The 21,455-nt window shown below is 42.2% G+C and overlaps 1 protein-coding gene across 1 annotated transcript; it reads left to right on the plus strand.

Annotated features, from left to right (window-relative positions):
- Positions 1 to 901: 901 nt before the first annotated feature.
- Positions 902 to 1,534, plus strand: LOC138908443 (uncharacterized). The gene has a single exon (XM_070199108.1). It carries the CDS (start codon positions 902 to 904, stop codon positions 1,532 to 1,534), a length of 633 nt encoding a protein of 210 aa, XP_070055209.1.
- Positions 1,535 to 21,455: the final 19,921 nt, after the last annotated feature.

Raw genomic sequence — 21,455 nt, forward strand, 5'->3', positions numbered from 1 at the left:
CCACTGACTATGGAGTCAGTCCAAAAACTAAGGGATGAATAAGAAGAAGAAGAAGAAGAAGAAGAAGAAGAAGAAGAAGAAGAAGAAGAAGAAGGTGGTTCAAGGCTGGTGGCCCGTGCACGAACTGGCATCGATATTCAGAAAGCTTTGGAATTGGTGGGAGTTGATACTACTCTGTCTAGGCTCAATGAGGTCGAGGGGGAGTCTCTGACCCAAGTTCTCGAGCCGAAGGGAACCAAAGACGCTTTACCTCGGGGAGAAGAGATCGTCAAAGAGGCAGTGAAAACAGGTGCAGAAACCGGACTTGAGGTTTCCCAAGACGGAGGCGGCGCCCCAAAAGACCTACTCGGGGAAATAGAGATTGGGGATTCCTCGTTTCCTTCATTTTCCCAGTCGATGATATGCGACGCTCAGGCTGTGGAGGCCTATCATGGAGAAAGAGCCCATGAAGAGGAAGACCCTTTCCGTGGTTATTTTGTCGGGGTAGAAGATGTCGCCGGTCTTGGTGACTCGGAGGCTCCGAAGAAGAGCTTGGGCGAGGTGGGAGTTTCTTGTCTTTTCAATGAAGCTCAATAGGCCCTGAATCGGGTAAGTTCATTTTCTCTTTGTCAATTTTCATACTTGTATTTTTCTTTCCTTGCATAATTCCTTCTTTCTATTTTTGTAGGCCTCTGTGCTTCATCACGAGATGTTTCTCCGATCCCGAGGGGAACTGAGCTGGTACGAAGCCGAAATCTGAGGGCTTACCGAGGAGAGAGATGCCTTCAAGCTTCTTAGTGAGCAGAGAGAAGGAGAAGCAAAAGGACATCGGGCTGAGCTAGAAGCAGCTCGAAAAAAACAAGCCAATTTGTCCGAGCAGGTAAAAAGAATCTTTGAAATTAATGGCATTGACTCGGGCGTGATGGCTAACAATTCGGTTCCACAGGTCCAGCAAAAGTTTGATGTGATCACGCAACTTCGTGTTGAAGTGGACGCTGTGAAGGCGGAGGCCGAAGAGTGGAAAAAGAATATGGACCACCTTGCCTTAGAAAAGAAGGCTGCCCGAACTCAACTGGCCTCGGCTGAGATCCAACTCCGAAGCTTGAAAGAGAAAGCCTTGGTACAAGCCAAGAAAATTGAGGAGTTCCAGTCTCGGTTGGGCTCAGCAACTTCTGATCAAGAAAGACTGGCCACAGAACTTTCAGAGGCTAAATCGGAGGTCGAAAAAGCCATGGCCAATGCTGATGTAATGGTGGTCGTTTACCGGTCTGATGTTGAAGCTGCTCAGGTTCGAGCAAAGGAGGTTGCTGAGGCTACTCAGGCTCGAGCAAACTGGGTTGCCGAGCACGCTAAATGCCAGTCTCGAAGGGAGGCTCTCGAGGAGATCCATGCTCGTGGCTTCGATCTTACGGCCGAGATCGAGAGAGCTAAGGAGCTTGAAGCCGAGGCTGGAGTATTGGCCTTTCCTGATGATGATGAAGAAATCGGGAGTATGAGTAGATCTGAAAGTGAAGGAGGCCTCGAGGGCGAAGATGCTGCTCCTGAAGAGGACTAAGTCCTATAGTATTTTTTGTGTTTCTTATAAGTCTGTTTTGTTATTTTGTATAGAAACTTGATCGGGCCATGCTGCCCTTGTAAATGATTTTTAACATATATATAAAACTTTCTTCCTTTTCGCCTTGTGAAGTTGTATTCCAAGATCCGACGTTTAAATAATTTGATTGGAACTGAATTAGTATAGCCCGTAAACTTTATGATCGAGTGAGTGCTTGCTCCAACTCGAAGTAAGGTATCCCTTAGGTTTTTTATTTGAGTGAGGACGGTCTCTAGAGCTCAAAACAGAAAACAACCCTTAGGCTTTATGGTCGAGTGAGTGCTTGCTCGAACTCGAAGTAAAGTAACCCTTAAGTTTTTAATTGAGCGAGGACGGTCTCTCGAGCTCAAAGTAAAAAACAGCCCTTAGGCTTTATGGTCGAGTGAGTGCTTGCTCGAACTCGAAGTAAAGTAACCCTTGGGCTTTTTATTTGAGCGAGGACGGTCTCTCAAACTCAAAGCAGAAGAAAGCCCTTAGGCTTTATGGTCGAGTGAGTGCTTGCTCGAACTCGAAGTAAAGTAACCTTTGGGTTTTTTATTTGAGCGAGGACAGTCTCTCGAGCTCAAAGCAGAAAATAACTCTTAGGCTTTATGGTCGAGTGAGTGCTTTCTCGAACTCGAAGTAAAGTAACACTTAGGTTTTTAGTTGAGCGAGGATGGTCTCTCGAGCTCAAAGCACAAAACAACCCTTAGGCTTTATGGTCAAGTGAGTGCTTGCTTGAACTCGAAGTAAAGTAACCCTTAGGTTTTTGTAAAAAAGATTGTTTATGTATTTGTCCCCTTTCCTGCTTACAAGAGTTTCTTATCATTTATATTTGCGAAACTTGTAATGCCTTGGCATGAAATACGTAATTGTTCGAGAGTTCGAACAATTTTGTACTCATTAGAGTTTTCGAGGCTTGATATTATCGAAGCCTTTTATAATTTTGCCCGGGGGGGGGGGGGATTCGGACGTCTCCAATTCGTGTTAATTTAGCCGTAGCTTTTTTTAGTCCGAGATTTGCGTCTTGGGCTTATTTTCCCATTTTAATTTCGAGCTTGCCCGAAGTATCAGTCCCCGAGTGTGGTGGCCGTGGCCTATAGAAATCCCTCTTTAGTTCAGGATTTTCCTCATGGGCTTATGATTTTCGGAGTTTATATATTTCGATATCGTTGAATTTTCGAACGACAGTCCCCGATTTGTGGGGGTAATCATTCGAACTCTGATCACGGTCGGCCCTTAAGCTTGTTTGCATAATAGATCAGGAATATGAAGTAGAAGAACCTTTTTGAGGTATCGGTAAAGAAGAAATTTCTCTTTATAAGTCATTATACATGCGTACATGTTTTGTGCCACGGCTCGAGCAAACTACGCGGGCATGGTTCGTTCGATCATTTGGCCCTTACAAGTTTTTCCTATCGAGACCTTGTTGCCATGAAGTAATTTCCTTGCATCGAACTTGATATTCGAGGGCAATGCCCCCTAGTATTCGAGATTGATTGTAAAGAGGCCTCAGATACTGTTGAATTATTCTAAGTTAGCACGATCAATGGTTGCCTCATTAAAAACCACGCTGGAAAACCCATTTGGGACAAAACCGGTCTAAGGGAAAAAGAGTGCAATGCGTGCTTTCAGACCTAAAGGCTTCGTGTTGAAAAATCCATCCCTGTTTCTGGTCGAACACCTGCAAGGGTTAGTTTCGAAATACAAATGAACATGGGAGGGTCGTACCTTAGCAGTAGTATCATTTTAGGTGCGATACGTTCCAATTGCTCGGTAATTGTTTGTCGTTTATCATACCGAGCTTGTAGGATCCTTTTCCGACAATTTCAAGAACCTGATACGGTCCTTCCCAGTTCGGACCCAGTTTCTATTCATTCGGATTTCGGGTGTGGAAGATGACTTTTCTTAGCACCAAGTCCCCGGTGTTAAAATGTCGAAGATTGGTTCTTCGATTGTAGTACCTTTCGATACGCTATTTTTGGGCGGCCAATCAGACGAGAGCGACTTCTCGTCTTTCGTCCAACAATTCTAGGCTCGTATTCATGATCTCGTTATTCGACTCCTCTGTTGCATATCAAAACCTGATGCTAGGTTCTCCGAACTCGACCGGGATCAGAGCTTCGGTGCCATAAACCAACGAAAATGGTGTTGCTCCGCTACTGGATTTTGATGTTGTGAGGTATGCCTATAGGACCTCGGGTAGTATTTCTCTCTATTTTCCTTTGGCGTCGGTCAATCTCTTCTTAAGATTTTGGATGATGGTTTTGTTGGTCAATTCGGCTTGTCCGTTCCCGCTGGGATGATAAGGTGTTGATAGGATCCTTTTGATCTTGTGATCCTCGAGAAATTTAGTTACTTTGCTACTGATGAATTGTTTTCCATTATCACATACAATCTCGGATGGCATCCCAAATCGACATATGATGTGTTCCCAAATGAAGTCTATCACTTCTTTTTCTCTGACTTTCTCGAAAGCCTGTGCTTCAACCCATTTAGAGAAATAATCAGTCATCAACAAAATAAACTGATCCTTACCTGGGGCCGATGGGAGGGGGCCGACGATGTCCATTCCCCATTTCATGAAAGGCCATGGAGATAGGACCGAGTGGAATAGTTCCCCAGGTTGATGAATCATGGGCGCATGCCTTTGACATTTGTCGCATTTTCGAACGAACTCCCTTGTGTCCTTGCCCATATCAGTCCAATAATACCCTGCTCTGATTACTTTGTGGACCAGTGAATCGGCACCAGAATTATTTCCACAAGTACCCTCGTAAATTTCCCGTAGGATGTAATCGGTATCTCCCGGTCCCAAACATATTGCCAATGGTCCATCGAACGTCCTTCTAAACAACGTTCTGTCTTCGGACAAGATGATCCGTGCTGCTTTTGTGCACAGAGCTCTCGATTCCTTTGGATCTGATGGAAGCTTTTTGTTCTTAAAGTACTCTATGTATTTGTTTCTCCATTCCCAGGTTAAACTTGTGGAGTTTATCTCGGCGTGAGCTTTTTCGATTACTGATCTCATGAGTTGTACGACAGTCCCCGAGTTGAGTTCGTCATCTTCGATCGATGAACCTAAGTTTGCAAGAGCGTCGACCTCACTGTTCTGTTCTCGGGGTACATGTTGCAGGGTCCATTCCTTAAATCGATGTAGAGTCACCTGTAGTTTATCCAAGTACCTCTGCATTCGATCTTCTCAGACTTCGAAAGTCCCGTTAACTTGGTTTACCACGAGGAGGGAATCACACCTAGCCTCTACGACTTCCGCTCTCAAGCTTCTAGCTAGTTCGAGACCTGCAATCATGGCCTCATACTCGGCCTCATTGTTAGTCAATTTTGTAGTTCTGATAGACTGTCTAACTACATTACCTGTGGGTGATTTTAGTACGATGCCTAGTTCAGACCTCTTCGCGTTCGAGGCACCATCCGTAAAGAGGGTCCAGACTCCCGAAGAGGTACCCAATTTTATAAGTAGTTCTTTTTCAATCTCGAGTACGAAGGCCAGCGTAAAGTCAGCCACGAAGTCCGCTAAGATTTGAGATTTGATGGCGGTTCGGGGTAGATACTCAATATCGTACCTGCTGATGTCTATGGCCTATTTGGCCAATTGACCCGAAAGCTCGAGTTTGTGCAAAATATTTTGAAGAGGATAAGTTGTTACAACATATATCGGATGACACTGGAAATATGATTTTAGTTTCCTAGAGGCGCTTATTAAAGCAAACGCTAATTTTTCTAAGTGTGGATATCTAATTTCGGCCTCACCTAAGGTTCGACTGACATAATAAATAGGGAATTACGTACCTTGTTCTTCTCGAACTAAGACTCCACTTACTGCTATCTCAGAGACATCTAAGTACAGGTAAAGCTGCTCGTCTACTTTCGGGGTATGAAGCAGCGGCGGGCTCGATAAATACCTCTTTAGTTCCTCCAAAGCCTGCTGGCATTCCGGAGTCCACGCAAAGTTGCTCTTCTTCTTAAGTAGTAAGAAAAATCGATGGCTCCTATATGAGGATCTCGAAATGAATCGTCCTAGGGTGGCTATTGGTCCCGTTAGACTCTGTATGACCTTTACATTATCCACTACCGTGATATCCTTGATAGCTTTGATTTTATCGAGGTTGATCTCGATTCCCCGATTAGGCACCATGAAGCCAAGAAACTTGCCCGAGCCAACTCTGAATGCACATTTTTCGGGGTTGAGCTTCATATTATACTCCTTCAATATATCAAAAGTTTCCTGCAAATACTTTAAATGGTCCTCTACTTGCAGGGACTTAACTAATATATCATCAATATAAACTTCCATTGACTTTCCTATTTGTTTTTCAAACATTCGATTTACTAGGCGTTGATAAGTTGCACCAGCATTTTTTAGACCGAACGACATTACATTATAACAGTAGGTACCATACTTAGTGATAAACGAGGTCTTTTCCTAGTCCTCCGGGTTCATTTGTATCTAGTTGTACCCGGAGTAGGCATCGAGAAAACTGAGAGTCTCATGGCTAGCCATGGCATCGATCATACGATCGATATTAGGCAAAGGAAAAAAATCCTTAGGGGCTTGCTTTATTCAGGTCTTTATAATCTATACACATTCTAAGTTTGTTTCCCTTCTTAGGGACTACTACCACGTTTGCGATCCATTCAGGGTATTTTACTTCTCGAATGGACCCTATTTTAAGAATTTTGGTTACCTCGTCCTTGATGAAGGCATGTTTGATCTCAGACTGTGGCCTTCTTTTTTGCTTTACCTGATAGAATTTAGGATCCAAGCTTAGTCTATGAGTGGTTATTTCCGGTGGGATCCCTGTCATGTCAAGATGGGATCAAGCGAAATAGTTCATGTTAGCTATAAGAAATTGAATAAGCTTTTTCTTGAGCTCGGGATTTAACCCCGTACCCAGGTATACTTTTCGCTCGGGCATATGTTCGATTAGCGTGATTTGCTCCAGTTCTTCGACCGTTGATTTGGTAGCGTCAGAATCATCGGGGAGCAAGAAGGATCCCATAATCATCATCTTCGTCAGTGTTCTGTTTCTCTAGTTGGGTCGAGGCTGACGTTTGTGATTGCTATTTGGTGTCCTGTTTCTCCTTCGAACCTGATCCCTTTGTCGATAATAGTGATGATATTAGAATCACTTCATCGAAGACGAATATTTCCTTTGCGGACGGTTGTTCCCCATAGACCATTTTGATTCCCTCTGGTGTTGGGACTTTTATAACCTGGTGAAGGGTCGAGGTTATTGCTCTCATATTGTGGATCCACGGCCTCCCGAACAAAGCGTTATATCTCATGTCGCCTTCGATTACGTGGAACTTCGTTTCTTGGATGGTCCCAACCACGTTTAATGGCAATATTATCTCGCCCTTAGTAGTTTCACATGCCATATTGAATCTATTTAGTACCAGGGTTGCGGGCACGATCTGGTCCTATAGACCGAGTTACTCTACGACCCTTGATCGAATGATGTTGGCCGAACTACCTCGATCAACTAACACACGCTTAAATTAAGTTTTATTCATAAGTACAGATATTACCAGTGCGTCGTTATGGGGCTGCATGATTCCTTCCGCGTCTTCGTCACTAAAGGACACGGTTCCTTTAGGTATGTAATCCTGAGTTCGAGATCACTTCTCTCTTATAATCGACATCTTTGTGCGTTTAAGCACCGGCCCCTCCCTTGGGGGATATCGATCCCTCCGATGATCATGTGGATGATGTGTTGTCGCTCTTCTTGTTCGTTTTGTCTATTGAATTCTCTGATTTTGAAATGGTTCTTGGCCCGGTCACTTAAAAACTCTCGAAGGTGCCCATCATTGAATAACTGGGCTACCTTCTCTCTCAACTGCCTGCAATATTCCGTTCTATGGCCATGGATGCCATGAAACTTGCACATTTGATTGGGATTTCTCTGGGCTGGATCAAACTGCAGAGGTCGAGGCCATTTAGTATCTTTGATGCGCCCGATAGCCGATACAATAGCGGATGCATCAATGTTGAAGTTATATTATGATAATCGCGGTGCTTCCTTAGGTCCGGTATGCCTGTCGAACCTATTCTTGTTCATCATCCCTCGATACCCTTGGCCTCGATCACTTCTCCTTTCACCTCGTATGGAGTTGCGTTCCGGTTCACTACCCTTACGATCTCCGTTGTACAGCCGGTATCGGTCCCTGTTCGACCTTGGTTCTCGGTCGATGTCCCTTTTAATAATGGACCCAAAACCCAGCTTGTCGTCTTCGACACTAATCTTTGATTGATATCGACTGTGTACATCGGCCCAGGTAACAGCCGGGTACTCTATCAAAATTTTCTTCAACTGTCGTGATGCCATCGAGCTTCGTTCGTTCTGTCCTTGGGTGAAAGCTTAAGCGGCCCAATCGTCCGTGATCGGTGGTAGATCCAGCCGTTCCATTTTAAAATGAGATACGAACTCTCTTAGCATCTCGTTATCTTTTTGCCTTACCTTGAAAAGGTCCGATTTCCTGGTTTTGACCTTTATGGCTCTAACGTGTGCTTTTACGAAAGAATCTGCAAGCATAGCAAAAGAATCAATAGAGTTAGGAGGTAAATTATGATACCATATCATTGCTCCCTTTGACAGGGTCTCCCCGAACTTCTTTAATAATATAGATTCGATCTCGTCGTCTTCTAGATTGTTTCCTTTAATGGCACATGTGTAAGAGGTGACGTGTTCATTGGGGTCGGTCGTTCCATTATATTTAGGAATTTCAGGCATGCGAAACTTCTTGGGGATCGATTTGGGAGTTGCGCTCGGGGGGATGGGCTTTTGTTCTAATTTTTTGGAATCCAAACCCTTCAATATTGGTGGTGCCCCCGGGGATATGATCAACCCTAGAGTTATAAGTTTCTACTTTTTTGTCGTTTGCTTTAATCCTCTTTTCTCCTGACTCAATTCGTTTTGTCAGTTCCTCGAACATCTTAATAATTTCGAAATTAGTATCGAAATTAGTCCCCGATTCTTGTTCATTTGACCTTACTACAGCTGGCCCCGTTTTGTGGGTGACTTCTCAGGGTGGATAGGGCTCGGGCCTTCTCGGTGCCTGGGTTTGTCTCTGCAACTGAGCTATGGCTACCTGTTGAGCTTGCAACATTTCAAAAATCATACGCATGCTAATCCCGTATTCTCTAACATTTTAGGTGTTTCGAACCATAGAGCGATTTCCACCATGAATGTTGTTTTCGGGGTTAGAGCATTGGTTCGCCTCAATGGCCACATACGAATTAACGTCAATTGGATCTACGGCCCGAATTCCAACGGGATCAACAAGTGGCCTTTAATTCCCATGCGTCAGGTTGTTATTCTCATCTTGAAGGCCAGTTTCGTTGTCGGTAGGTAGGGCCATTAATTGAGATTTCGTCGTTTTTAACCTGAAATCAAAGACACTTCCAAGAGCATGTGTAAAATAGTGTATTTTACAGAGATTCGTACCAAACAACCACTATTATCCTTAGCCCCATGGTGGACGCCAAACTGTTTATCCAAAAAGCGGATAGAGTTGAATTTATACGTACTTCTAAGGATACGTGGTATAACTGGTACAAATTGGAAAAGTAAGTAAAGATATATCGAATATTAACTGTAAAAAGAATGAGTACAAACCCAAATTGAATAGAGAGTGATCGATAAAAGAATAGAATGAATCAATATCAAAGCCCAAAAAGGATAATAATTGCTAGATGTTATGTAAATGTTAATAGATCTGAATGTGTGAATGAATCAAAATCCCCTTTGTACAGATGATACCCACTGTTAATATAGTGGGGGAAACCTACTTTGGATATAATTAAAAATACATAGTGGAGATCCCATGATGGATAAATTAATAAACTTTTCCTTGATTCAAGCCGTGATTTTTGCCGAGATTCTCTCCCCAAATGCGGTTATAACGGCTCTTTGTTCCTTGGCTCGGTTTCGATCTTGGCCGGTCTCAGTATTGATCGATTTCTGGATCTCGAGCTCGATCTTGACTTGATCTCGGTATTGATCGGCCTCTGGGTCTCGAACTCGATCTTGACTTGATCTCGGTATTGATCGGCCTCTAGGTCTCGAGCTCAACCTTGACTCGATCTTGGTCTCGATCAGTCTCTGGGTCTCGAGTTCGACCTTCCAACTTCATATCACAGCTCGATTTTATAATGACGAACCTCGGACCATCATGCTCCAATCTTGATTAGTCACACGAAGGGCAAACTCGGTCTTGACCGTATACAGACTCTTTGTGTCCCAAACATGTGAAGTAAAAAACATAGATGTCATAAAATTATAGTCATTCTGGTAAGTTTCTATTAACGAAAAGATATTAAATGGAATCTAGTAGGTAAGTATAACAAAACAATGTAAAATTGAATCCAGTTTTAGATAGTTTTAAAACCTCAGTCTACATCCCCGTTTGACTATAGATTTTGTCAAGTTTCTTTCAATTGTTTTTTGGCAAAACATGTTTGTTTATAAATTTTTTCCATGTTTTGGAATATTTTGAAAACAAAATTTTCAAATCCCAAAACTAGCTCTAGACCTGTTTTAGGGCCAAAATATTACTGTTTAATTTTTTAATAATTTTAAAAATTACCCCAAACTTTTATATTTTATAAAAAGGCTCACCATCTATTTTGACCCAACTAATACACCAGCTAATTACAATCATTTTCTTTTGGACTGATGTATCTTGTAATATTATTGTTGTAACGACCTGACCGATCGTTTTGAGTATTACAGCCCCGTCCCCCATTTACTTCTCATTTTGTGCTTTACAACTGTTATGTGACTTGCTGGGGTAATTGGTTTGGGTCCGGTGTGGTTTCGGAATGAATTGAGACACTTAGTCTCAAGGATGAAAATTTAAGTTGAAAAGGTTGACCGGATATTGACTTATGTATAAACGGTCCTAGAAGAGAGTTTTAATGATTCCAATAGATCCGTATGGTGGTTTTGGACTTAAGAGTGTGTCTGAATTATTTTTGGAAGTCTGTAGTTAAATTAGGTTTGAAATGACAAAAATAGGAAATTTAAGTTTGGAAGGTTCACCGGGGAGTTGACTTTTTAATATCGGGGTCGGAATTCAGTTCTAAATTTTTTTATAGGTCTGTTATGTCATTTACGACTTGTGTGCAAAATTTGAGGTCAATCGGACTAGATTTGATAGGTTTCGGCATCGAATGTAGATGTTGAAAAATTCTTAGTTTCATTAAGCTTGAATTGGGTATGATTCGTGTTTTTAGCATTGTTTGATGTGATTTGAGGCTTCAACTAAGTTCGTATGATATTTTTGGACTTGTTGGTATATTTGGTTGAGGTCCCGGGGGATTCAGGTGAGTTTCGGATGGTTAACGAATCGAAATTTGGACTTGGAACAATTCTGGAAAATTTTCAAGTTCTGGTGCAATCGCACCTGCGATGGAATTGGTCGCAGGTGCGCGACCGCAGAAGTAACAAAATGGTTGCAGATGCAGCCTGGGAAAGGCAGTGGTCACAGAAGCGAGCAGGTGGACCAAAGAAGCGGGTCACACCAGCGATGGGACGATCGCAGAAGCGGAGAAAGGGAAGGGGAGTTGGCTTTGCAGAAGCGATAGAAATGTCGCACATGCGACTCCAGAGAAGCGAATTTTTGACTGCAAAAGTGGTAGGTCTGCAGATGCGAGGGAGAGGACCGCATAAGCGTCTCGTAGAAGCGATTAAAAGGGCCGCATGTGCGAAAGCACCGGGCAGTGTACAAAAACAGAGGGGTCCGAGATTTTCTCTGTTTTGGACATTTCTAGCACGGGTTGAGGTGATTTTTGAGCGAGAATTCACGGGATAACTTGAGGTAAGTCACTTATGATCATTGTTAGTCAATAATATTGAATTATCATCGATTATTCTGACTAGATTACATATTTTTGAGGTATAATTAGAGGATTTGGGCATAGAAATTTGAAAATAAGATTAGAGTATTTGAAGGTCGAGTTGATATCTAAATTTGATAAATTTGGTATGGTTGGACTCGTGGTTTAATGTGCATTCATATTTTATAACTTTTATCGGGTTCCGAGACATGGGCCCCACTGATAATATTTGAGTGGAATTTCAGATTTTGTTGGAAAATTAGTATTTTCATATGGAATTATTTCCTATAGTTTGTATTGACTGAATCGAATTAATTGTGACTAGATTCAAGGCATTCAAAGGCCGATTCGCGAGGCAAGGGCATATTGGATTAAAGAAATACACGGTATGAGGTAAGTAACACTGCTAAACTTGGTTTTGAGGGTATGAATCCCTGAATTTCCTGTTATATAAATTGTTTGGAGGTAACGCACATGCTAGATGACGGTCGTGTGGGCGTGCACCATAGAAATTGTGACTTAATTAATTCCGTGGAGTTGCATAGTCAAATAATCATGTCGTTATCCACATATCCTCCACGTGTTAGAGGAAATTGAGTTGAGACTTGTGTTAAAGATCATGTTTATGCTATGTGCCGATATTTTGGGACCCACGAAGGTCTTATTGCTTTTGGATTACTTGTTTAAATTTATAATTTTGTACTCAGTCACATCTATCATGTGCATATCATATCTGAGCCTCTTCTTGTCATTCATTGATACATCATATCATCATGTCAGGTTGATTTTCATATCATTTAGAGCCCGAGAGGCTGGAGATTTTGAGTGATATTATATGGAATCGGGCTGCACGTCGCAACATATTTTATTTATTTATGCCTGGATCTGGCTATTATAGCGTTTGGGCTGAAGAATCCCCTCCGGAGTTTGCACCTCTCACAATGAGCGCGATTCATTTATATTGAGGGATGTATCTTCCCTGGACATGGATCTTGTCCGAATCATTTATATCTGGGGATGGATCTTCCCCTAGGCTAGATTGGCCTTATACATAACTGATTGACTGATTGTCATTTGATGTGTATATATACGGGACGGATCTTCCCTGGGCTGAGTTGGCCATATACAGTACTGAGTGAGTGAGTATTTTGAGATTTGTGAGTGCACGAGATTTTTCACAGAGGTGCATCACATACAGTATGCACATTGGCATGTAGCTATAGAAATGTCACATTCCTCATATCATTCAGAATTGATCTATTTTATTGTCTACGTTAACTATTGAACTTGAAAGCATGCCTACGTTTATGTACTGTTATTTCTATATTAGACTATACATGTGGAGCTTGTCACTACTTTCAGCCCAAAGGTTAGTCTTGTTACTTATTGAGTACATGGGGTCGGTTGTACTCATACTACACTCTGCACTTAGTGTGCAGATCCAGGTACTTTCGGACATGGCGGTTGCTAGTTTTTAGGAGATTATCTGTTGGAGACTATCGAGGTAGTTGTTTGACGTTTGCACACCTTGACTCTCTTTCCTTTCGATTATTTGTATTGTTCTATATTTCCATACAGTGTTGGTATTAGTCAGACTATGTTATCATTTAGATGCTCATGTACTTAGTGACACCGTATTTTGGGAGTATATTTTATATTAGAACATGTGGGGTTTTATATTAAATTTATATACTATGTTTTCGAACTTAAAGAAATTTGTGGTTTATTGAGGTTGTCGGCTTGCCTAGTATTGAGATAGACACCATCATGACATGCAGATTTTAGATTGTGACAAGTTGGTATCAGAGCCTAGGTTACATAGGTCTCATGAGTCATGAGAAGGTTTAGTAGAGTCTTGCGGATCGGTACGGAGACGTCTGTACTTATCTTCGAGAGACTACCAAACCCTTAGAAAAATTTCACTTTCTTGTATTCGGTCATGCGAACTTATTGATTTTGAAAACTAAATTTCTCTTATTCTATTCTCTCAGAGATGGTGAGGACACATACTACCAGATCAGATGGTCAGCCATCAGTGCCACCAGTTAGGGCCGCGAGAGGCCGAGGCCGTTGTAAAGGTCGGGGACGTGGTAGAGGTCGAGGTGTAGCTCGTACAACAGTTGGAGCAACACCTGTAGAACTACCAGTTGCCCCAGCTCAGGAGCAGGTTCTAGATATGGTTGAGCCGACGAGACCAACTCAGACACCAACTATGCCTATTGTGATTCCAGGCCTTCTGGAGGCTTTAGCCTAGATATTTACTGTTTGCATTGGCCTTGCTCAGATGGTTTCGGCTCAGGCCGCACCGGCCACTTCTTAGGCCGGGGGAGGTACTCATACCCTTGTTTCTCGTACTCCAGAGTAGGTAGTGTAGGAACTTCATATACCGGGGGCACTACCAGTCCAGCCGGTTGCAGTTGCTCAGGCCCAGGTGAGTCCTATTATGAATGAGGAGGAACATAAGATATTAAACAGGTTTAGGAGATTCCATCCTCCAACTTTCAGTGGAACTGAGTCAGAGAGTGCTCAGGATTTCCTGGACAAATGCCAGCATATGCTTTGTATAGCGGGTATTCTGGAGACTAGTAGGGTCTCATTTACTACTTTTCAGCTGATCGGAGTAGCCTTCAGATGGTGGGAGATTTATGAGAGGAACAGACCAGTTAGTGCAACACCACTTTTATGGCAAGAGTTATCCGTATTTTTCTTGGAGAAGTTCATGCCACAGACCTGCAGAGAGGAACTGCACATGCAATTCGAGTATTTACGTCAAGAGGACCTATCCGTGACACAGTATGAGATGTGGTTTTCAGAATTGGCTCGTCATGCAGTTTTGTTGGTTCCCACTGAGAGGGAGAAGATAAGGAGGTTCATTAATGGCCCCAATCATCAGTTCCATTTTGTTATGACTTTGGGAAATGTAGCATGTGCTAAATTCGACGAGGTGGTTGATAGTACTTGACGACTAGAGATGGTCTGTATTCAGGAACGTGAGGAGAGGGAGTCCTAGAGGTCTCGTGGTCCGGGTAATTCCAGCGGTGTTTATTTTGGATGACAACCCTATCATAACAGGGGTCGTCCTTATAGGCCCGCTCAGATGGCTCGTCCAGCTCATCATGGTGCATCAGTTAGCCATGGCTCATACAGTGCTCGACAGAGTCAGTCTTCTCTTAGTGCACTTCCAGCTCAGAGTTCATCTCATGCACCATCAGTTCAGGGTTCATCTGTACCAGGTTCTTCAGGTAATTATTCTGGTTCTCGAGGTCCACCTCAGTACTTGCCGACATTTTCAGAGAACGATTATTTTGAGTGTGGAGATTTGGGTCACATAAAGAGATATTTCCCCCGCCTTATGGGAGGTTCAGCTCAGCATAGGACTTTAGCACCAGTTGCTTCACCACCCACGGGGTCGCCCAAGCGGGGGAGGCTAATCAGGTGGAGGTCAGGCCCGATTCTATGCTATTCCTGCTAGGCCAGATGCCGTTGCTTCGGATGCAGTGATCACAGGTATTGTCTCAGTATACCACATGGAAGCATCTATATTATTTGACCATGGTTTCACATATTCGTATGTATCATCATATTTTGATCGTTAGCTGGATATTCCCCATGAGTAATTAGTTTTACCTATTCGTGTGTCTACGCCGGTGGGCGATACTATTATTATGGATCGTGTGTATCAGTCGTGTGTGGTAACTATTGGCGGATTGGAGACTAGAGTTGATATCTTATTGTTTAGTATGGTTGATTTCGATGTGATATTGGGTATGGATTGGTTGTCTCCATGTCATGCTATTCTGGACTGTCGCGCAAAAACTGTGGCATTGGCTATACCGGGGTTGCCGAGGGTCGAGTGGAAATGTTCTCTATATTATGTTCCCAGCAGAGTAATTTCTTATTTGAAGGCCCAACGGATGGTTGGGAAGGGGTGTTTTTCATATTTGGCCTTTGTGAGAGATGTTGATGTATACACTCCTACTATTGATTCTTTACAAGTAGTGTGAGACTTTTCATATGTATTTCCTACAGACCTTCCGGGTATGCCACCCGTCAGGGATATTGATTTCGGTATTGACTTGATGCCGGGCACTCAGCCCATTTCTATTCCTCCGTATCGTATGGCACCAGCTGAGTTAAAGGAATTGAAAGTATAACTTCAGGAACTTCTTGATAAGGTGTTTATTAGGCCTAGTGTGTCACCTTGGGGTGCACCAGTTCTGTTTGTGAAAAAGAAAGATGGTACTATATGGATGTACATCGACTATAGGCAGTTGAACAAAGTTACAATCAACAACAAGTATCATTTGCCTCGTATTTATCATTTATTTGACTGGTTTCAAGGAGCGAGGGTGTTCTCTAAGATTGATATGAGGTCTGGGTATCATCAGTTGAAGTTTCGAGATTCAAATATTCTAAAAATGGCATTCAGGACCCGTTATGGTCACTATAAATTTCTCGTGATGTCTTTTAGGCTGACCAACGCCCCAGCAACGTTTATGCACTTGATGAATAGTGTATTCCAACCGTATCTTGATTTGTTTGTTGTAGTATTTATTGATGATATCCTGGTGTACTCACGTAGCCAGGAGGAACATGCACAACACTTGAGTATTGTATTACAGAGGCCGAGGAAGGAGAAAATATATGCCAAATTCTCTAAGTATGAGTTCTGGCTTAGTTCAGTGGCATTTTTGGGACACATAGTGTCCGGTGAGGGAATTAAGGTGGATCCAAAGAAGATAGAGGTAGTTTAGAGTTGGCCCAGGCCATCTTCAGCTACTGAGATTCGGAGTTTTCTTGGCTTGGCCGGTTATTATCGTCGCTTTATGGTGGGCTTCTCGTCTATTGCATTGCCCATGACTAAATTGACCCAGAAAGGTGATTCATTCATGTGGTCGGATGAGTGTGAAGAGAGCTTTTAGAAGCTCAATACTGCCTTGACCACACCTCCAGTTCTAGTTTTGCCTTCAACTTTAGGCTATTATACAATATATTATATGCTTCTCGGATCAGTATTGGGTGTGTCTTAATGCAGGAGGGTAAAGTGATTGCTTATGCTTCGCGCCAGTTGAAGCCACATGAAAGACATTACCATGTTCATGATTTAGAGTTGGCAGCTATTGTTCATGCATTAAAGATTTGGAGACACTATCTCTACGGTGTGTCTTGTGAGGTATTTACAGATCATCGGAGTCTCCAGCACTTGTTCAAACAGAAGGATCTAAATTTGAGACAGCAGAGATGGTTGGAGATGCTAAAGGACTATGATATCACCATTTTGTATCATTCCGGGAAGGCTAATATGGTGGCCGATGCCTTGAGTAGAAAGGCGATGAGTATGGGTGGCCTTGCATTCATTCCTATTGGTGAGAGACCGCTTGCAGTTGATGTTCAGGCCTTGGCCAACTAGTTTCTGAGATTAGATGTTTCAGATGCTAGTCGGGTTCTAGCTTGTGTGGTCTCTCGATCTTCCTTATATGATCGCATCAGAGAGCGCAAGTATGATGATCCCCGTTTGTTTGTCCCAAAGGACACAGTTAAGCACGACGATGCCAAAGATGTTACTATTGGAGATGATGAGATGTTGAGAATGCAGGGTCGGATTTGTGTTCCAAATGTAGATGGGCTGCGTGAGTTGATTCTTGAAGAAACCCACAATTCGTGGTACTCCATTCATCCAGGTGCCGCAAAAATATATCAGGACTTGAGACAACACTATTGGTGGAGAAGAATGAAGAAAGATATAGTGGGGTTTCTAGCTTGGTGTTTAAATTGTCAGCAAGTAAAGTACGGGCATCAGATACCGGGCGGATTGCTTCAGAGACTTGAAATTCCGGAGTGGAAGTGGGAGCGTATTACCATAGACTTCGTAGTTGGACTCTCACGGACTTTGAGGAAGTTTGATGTTGTTTGGGTGATTGTGGATCGGTTAACCAGGTCCGCGCACTTTTTCCAATTGGGACTACTTACTCTTCGAAGCGGTTGACTAAGATTTATATCCGCGAGATTGTTCGCCTTCACGGTGTGCTAATGTCCATCATTTCAGATCGGGGTACGCAGTTTACATCACAATTTTGGAGAGTAGTGCAATGAGAATTAGGTACACAGGTACAGTTGAGTACAATATTTCACCCTCAGACGGACGGACAGTCTGAGAGCACCATTCAGATATTGGAAGATATGTTATTTGCTTGTGTTATAGATTTTGGGGGTTCTTGGGATCAGTTTCTGCCGCTTACAGAGTTTGCCTACAATAATAGCTACCAATCGAGCATTCAGATGGATCCGTAAGAGGCTTTATATGGGAGACGGTGTCAGTCTCTGGTGGGTTGGTTTGAGCCGGGTGAGTCTTGCCTATTGGGTGCTCATTTAGTTCAGGATGCTTTGGAAAAGGTTAAATTGATTCAGGATCGACTTCGCACGGCCCAGTCCAGACAAAAGAGTTATGCCGACCGGAAGGTTCGCGATGTTGCTTACATGGTAGGAGAGAAGGTACTACTCTGAGTTTTGCCTATGAAGGGTGTTATGAGGTTCGGGAAGAAGGGCAAGTTGAGTCATCGACATATTGGACCTTTTGAAATACTTAAGAAGATTGGAGAGGTGGATTATGAACTTGCATTGCCACCTAGTCTATCGGGTGTTCATCCAGTGTTTCATGTATCCATGCTACGGAATTATGTCAGAGATCCGTCTCATGTTTTGGATTTCAGTACGGTTCAGTTGGACGGTAATTTAACTTATGATATGGAGCCGGTGGCCATTTTGGACCGGTAGGTTCGAAAGTTGAGATCAAAGAACATAGCTTCAGTGAAAGTGCAGTGGAGAGGCTAGCCAGTCGGAGAAGCTACCCGGGAGATTGAGCGGGAGATGCGAAGCAAATATTTACACATATTTGAGACTCCATGTATGATTCTAAACCCGTTCGAGGACGAACGTTTGTTTAAGAGGAGGAGAATATAACGACCCGGCCGATCATTTTGAGTATTACAATGCCGTTCTCACATTTACTACTCATTTTGTGCTTTATAACTGTTATGTGACTTACCAATGTAATTGGTTCGGGTCCGGTGAAGTTTCGAAATGAATTGAGACATTTAGTCTCAAGGATGAAAACTTAAGTTGAAAAGGTTGAATGGATGTTGACTTATGTGTAAATGACCCCAAAATAGAGTTTTGATGATTCCAATAGCTTTGTATTGTGATTTTGGACTTAGTAGTGTGTCCGAAAATTTGTTTGGAAGTCCGTAGTTAAATTAGGCTTGAAATGACGAAAATAAGAAATCTAAGTTTGGAAGTTTGACCGGGGAGTTGACATTTTTATATCCGGGTCGGAATTCAGTTCTGAAAATTTTCATAGGTCCATTATATCATTTATGACTTGTGTGCAAAATTTGAGGTCAATCAGACTTGATTTGATAGGTTTTGACATCGAATGTACAAGTTGAAATTTCTTAATTTCATTAAGCTTGAATTACGGTATGATTCATGTTTTTAGTATTATTTGATATGATTTGAGGCTTCAACTACGTTCGTATGATGTTTTAGGACTTGTTGGTGTATTTGGTTGAGGTCCTAGGGGCCTCGGGTGAGTTTCGGATGGTTAACAGATCGAAATTTGGACTTAGAACAATTCTGGAAATTTTTCCAGTTCTGGTGCAATCGCACCTACGATAGAATTGGTCGCAGGCGCGCGATCGCAGAAGCGACAAAATGGTCATAGATACAGCCCGGGCTAAAGAGGGCAGTGGTCGCAGAAGCGAGCAGGTGGACTGCAGAAGCGGGAGTTGGCTTCGCAGAAACGGAGAAAGGGAAGGGGAGTTGGCTTCGCAGAAGCGATGGAAATGTCGCACATGCGACTCCGCAGAAGCGAAAGGTCCGCAGGTGCGAGGGACAGGACCACAGAAGTGATTAAAAGGGCCTCAGGTGCGAAAGCACCGGGCAGTGTACAAAAATAGAGGGGGTCCGAGATTTTCTCATTTTTGGACATATCCAACATAGGTTAAGGAGATTTTTGAGCGAGATTTCACGGGAAAACTTGAGGTAAGTCACTTATGATCATTGTTAGTCAATAATATTGAATTATCATCGATTATTCCGACTAGATTACATGTTTTTGAGGTATAATTCGAGTATTTGGGCCTAGGGATTTGATAATAAGATTTGAGGATTTGAAGGTCGAGTTGATGTCGGAATTTGGTAAATTTGATATTGTTAGACTCGTGGTTGAATGGACGTTCATATTGTATAAATTTTATTGGGTTCCGGACATGGGCCCTACTGATAATTTTTGAGTGGAATTTTGGATTTTGTTGAAAAATTAATATTTTCATATGGAATTAATTCTTATAGTTTGTGTTGACTGAATCGAAATAATTGTGACTAGATTTGAGGCGTTCGGAGGCCGATTCACGAGGCAAGGGCATATTGGAATAAAGAATTACATAGTTTGAGCTAAGTAACACTTATAAACTTGGCTATGAGGGTATGAATCCCTGAATTTCGTGTTATATGAATTGTTTGGAGGTGACGCACATGCTAGGTGACGGGCGTGTGGGCGTGCACCATTGAAATTGTGAGTTAATTGATTCTGTGGAGCTGCATAGTCAAATAATCATGTCATTATCCACATATCCTCTATGTGTTAGAGGAAATTGAGCTGAGACTCATGTTAAAGATCATGTTTAGGCTACGTGCCGATATTTCGCGACCCACAGAGGTCTTATTGCTATTGGATTACTTGTTTAAATTTATATTGTTGTACTCAGTCACATCTATCATCTGCAAATCATATCTCAATCTCTGTTGTCATTCATTGATATATCATATCATCATGTCAGGTTGATTTTCATGTCATTGAGAGCCCGAGAGACTGGAGATTTTGAGTGATATTATATGGGATCGGGCTGCACACCACAACATATTTTATTTATTTATGCTTGGATCTGGCTATTATAGTGCTTGGGCTGAAGGAGCCCCTCCGGAGTCTGCACCCCCCACAGTGAGCGCGGTTTATTTATATTGAGGGATGGATCTTCTCTGGACATGGATCTTGTCCGAATCATTTATATCTGGGGATGGATCTTTCCCTAGCCTAGATTGGCCTTATACAATACTGATTGACTTATTGTCAGTTGATGTGTATATATATGGGATGGATCTTCCCTGGGATGGATTGGACATATTCAATACTGAGTGATTGGGTATTTTAAGATTTGTGAGTGCACAAGGTTTTCCACAGAGGTACGTCACATACAGCATGTACATTGGCATGTAGATATAGAAATGTCACATTCCTCATATAATTCAGAATTGATCTATTTTATTGTACTGAGTTAACTGTTGAACTTGAAAGCATGCCTACGTTTCTGTACTGTTATTTCTATATTGGACTGTACCTGTGGAGCTCTTCACTACTTTCAGCCCAAAGGTTAGTCTAGTTACTTATTGAGTACATGGGGTCGGTTGTACTCTCACTATACTCTGCACTTCGTGTGCAGATCCAGGTACTCCCGGACACGGCAATTGCTAATTTTTGGGAGATTATCTGTTGGAGACTATCGAGGTAGCTGTTTGACGTCCGCAGACCTTGATTCTCTTTCCTTTCAATTATTTGTACTGTTCTACATTTCCAGACAGTTTTGGTATTAGTCAAACTATGTTATCATTTAGATACTTATGTACTCAGTGACACCGAGTTTTGGGAGTGTATTTTATATCAGAATGTGTGGAATTTTTCTATTAAATTTATATAATATGTTTTTGAACTTAAAAAAAATTGTGGTTTATTGAGGTTGTCGGCTTGCCTAATACTGAGATAGGCGCCATCACGACATGCAGATTTTGGGTCGTGACAATTGCAATTTGACGAATTATAGTGGCTAGCAATTATGTTATTAGCAGTTGATATTAAAATATCAGGTTATGGTTTTAGGATAGTCTATTATGCAGTTCATTATAAATAAATAAAAGATAATTTTGTGCCAAACTTATATATGTTCAGGACTATGGTTTGTGATAATGATAATTAATGGCATCAGTGAAGGT

The sequence above is a fragment of the Nicotiana tomentosiformis genome, chromosome 3 (assembly GCF_000390325.3).
Source record: "Nicotiana tomentosiformis chromosome 3, ASM39032v3, whole genome shotgun sequence".
Lineage (NCBI taxonomy): Eukaryota > Viridiplantae > Streptophyta > Magnoliopsida > Solanales > Solanaceae > Nicotiana > Nicotiana tomentosiformis.

Excerpts from the sequence above, each read along its gene's own strand:
- LOC138908443 (XM_070199108.1), top strand. The coding sequence starts at position 902 with ATGGCTAACAATTCGGTTCCACAGGTCCAGCAAAAGTTTGATGTGATC.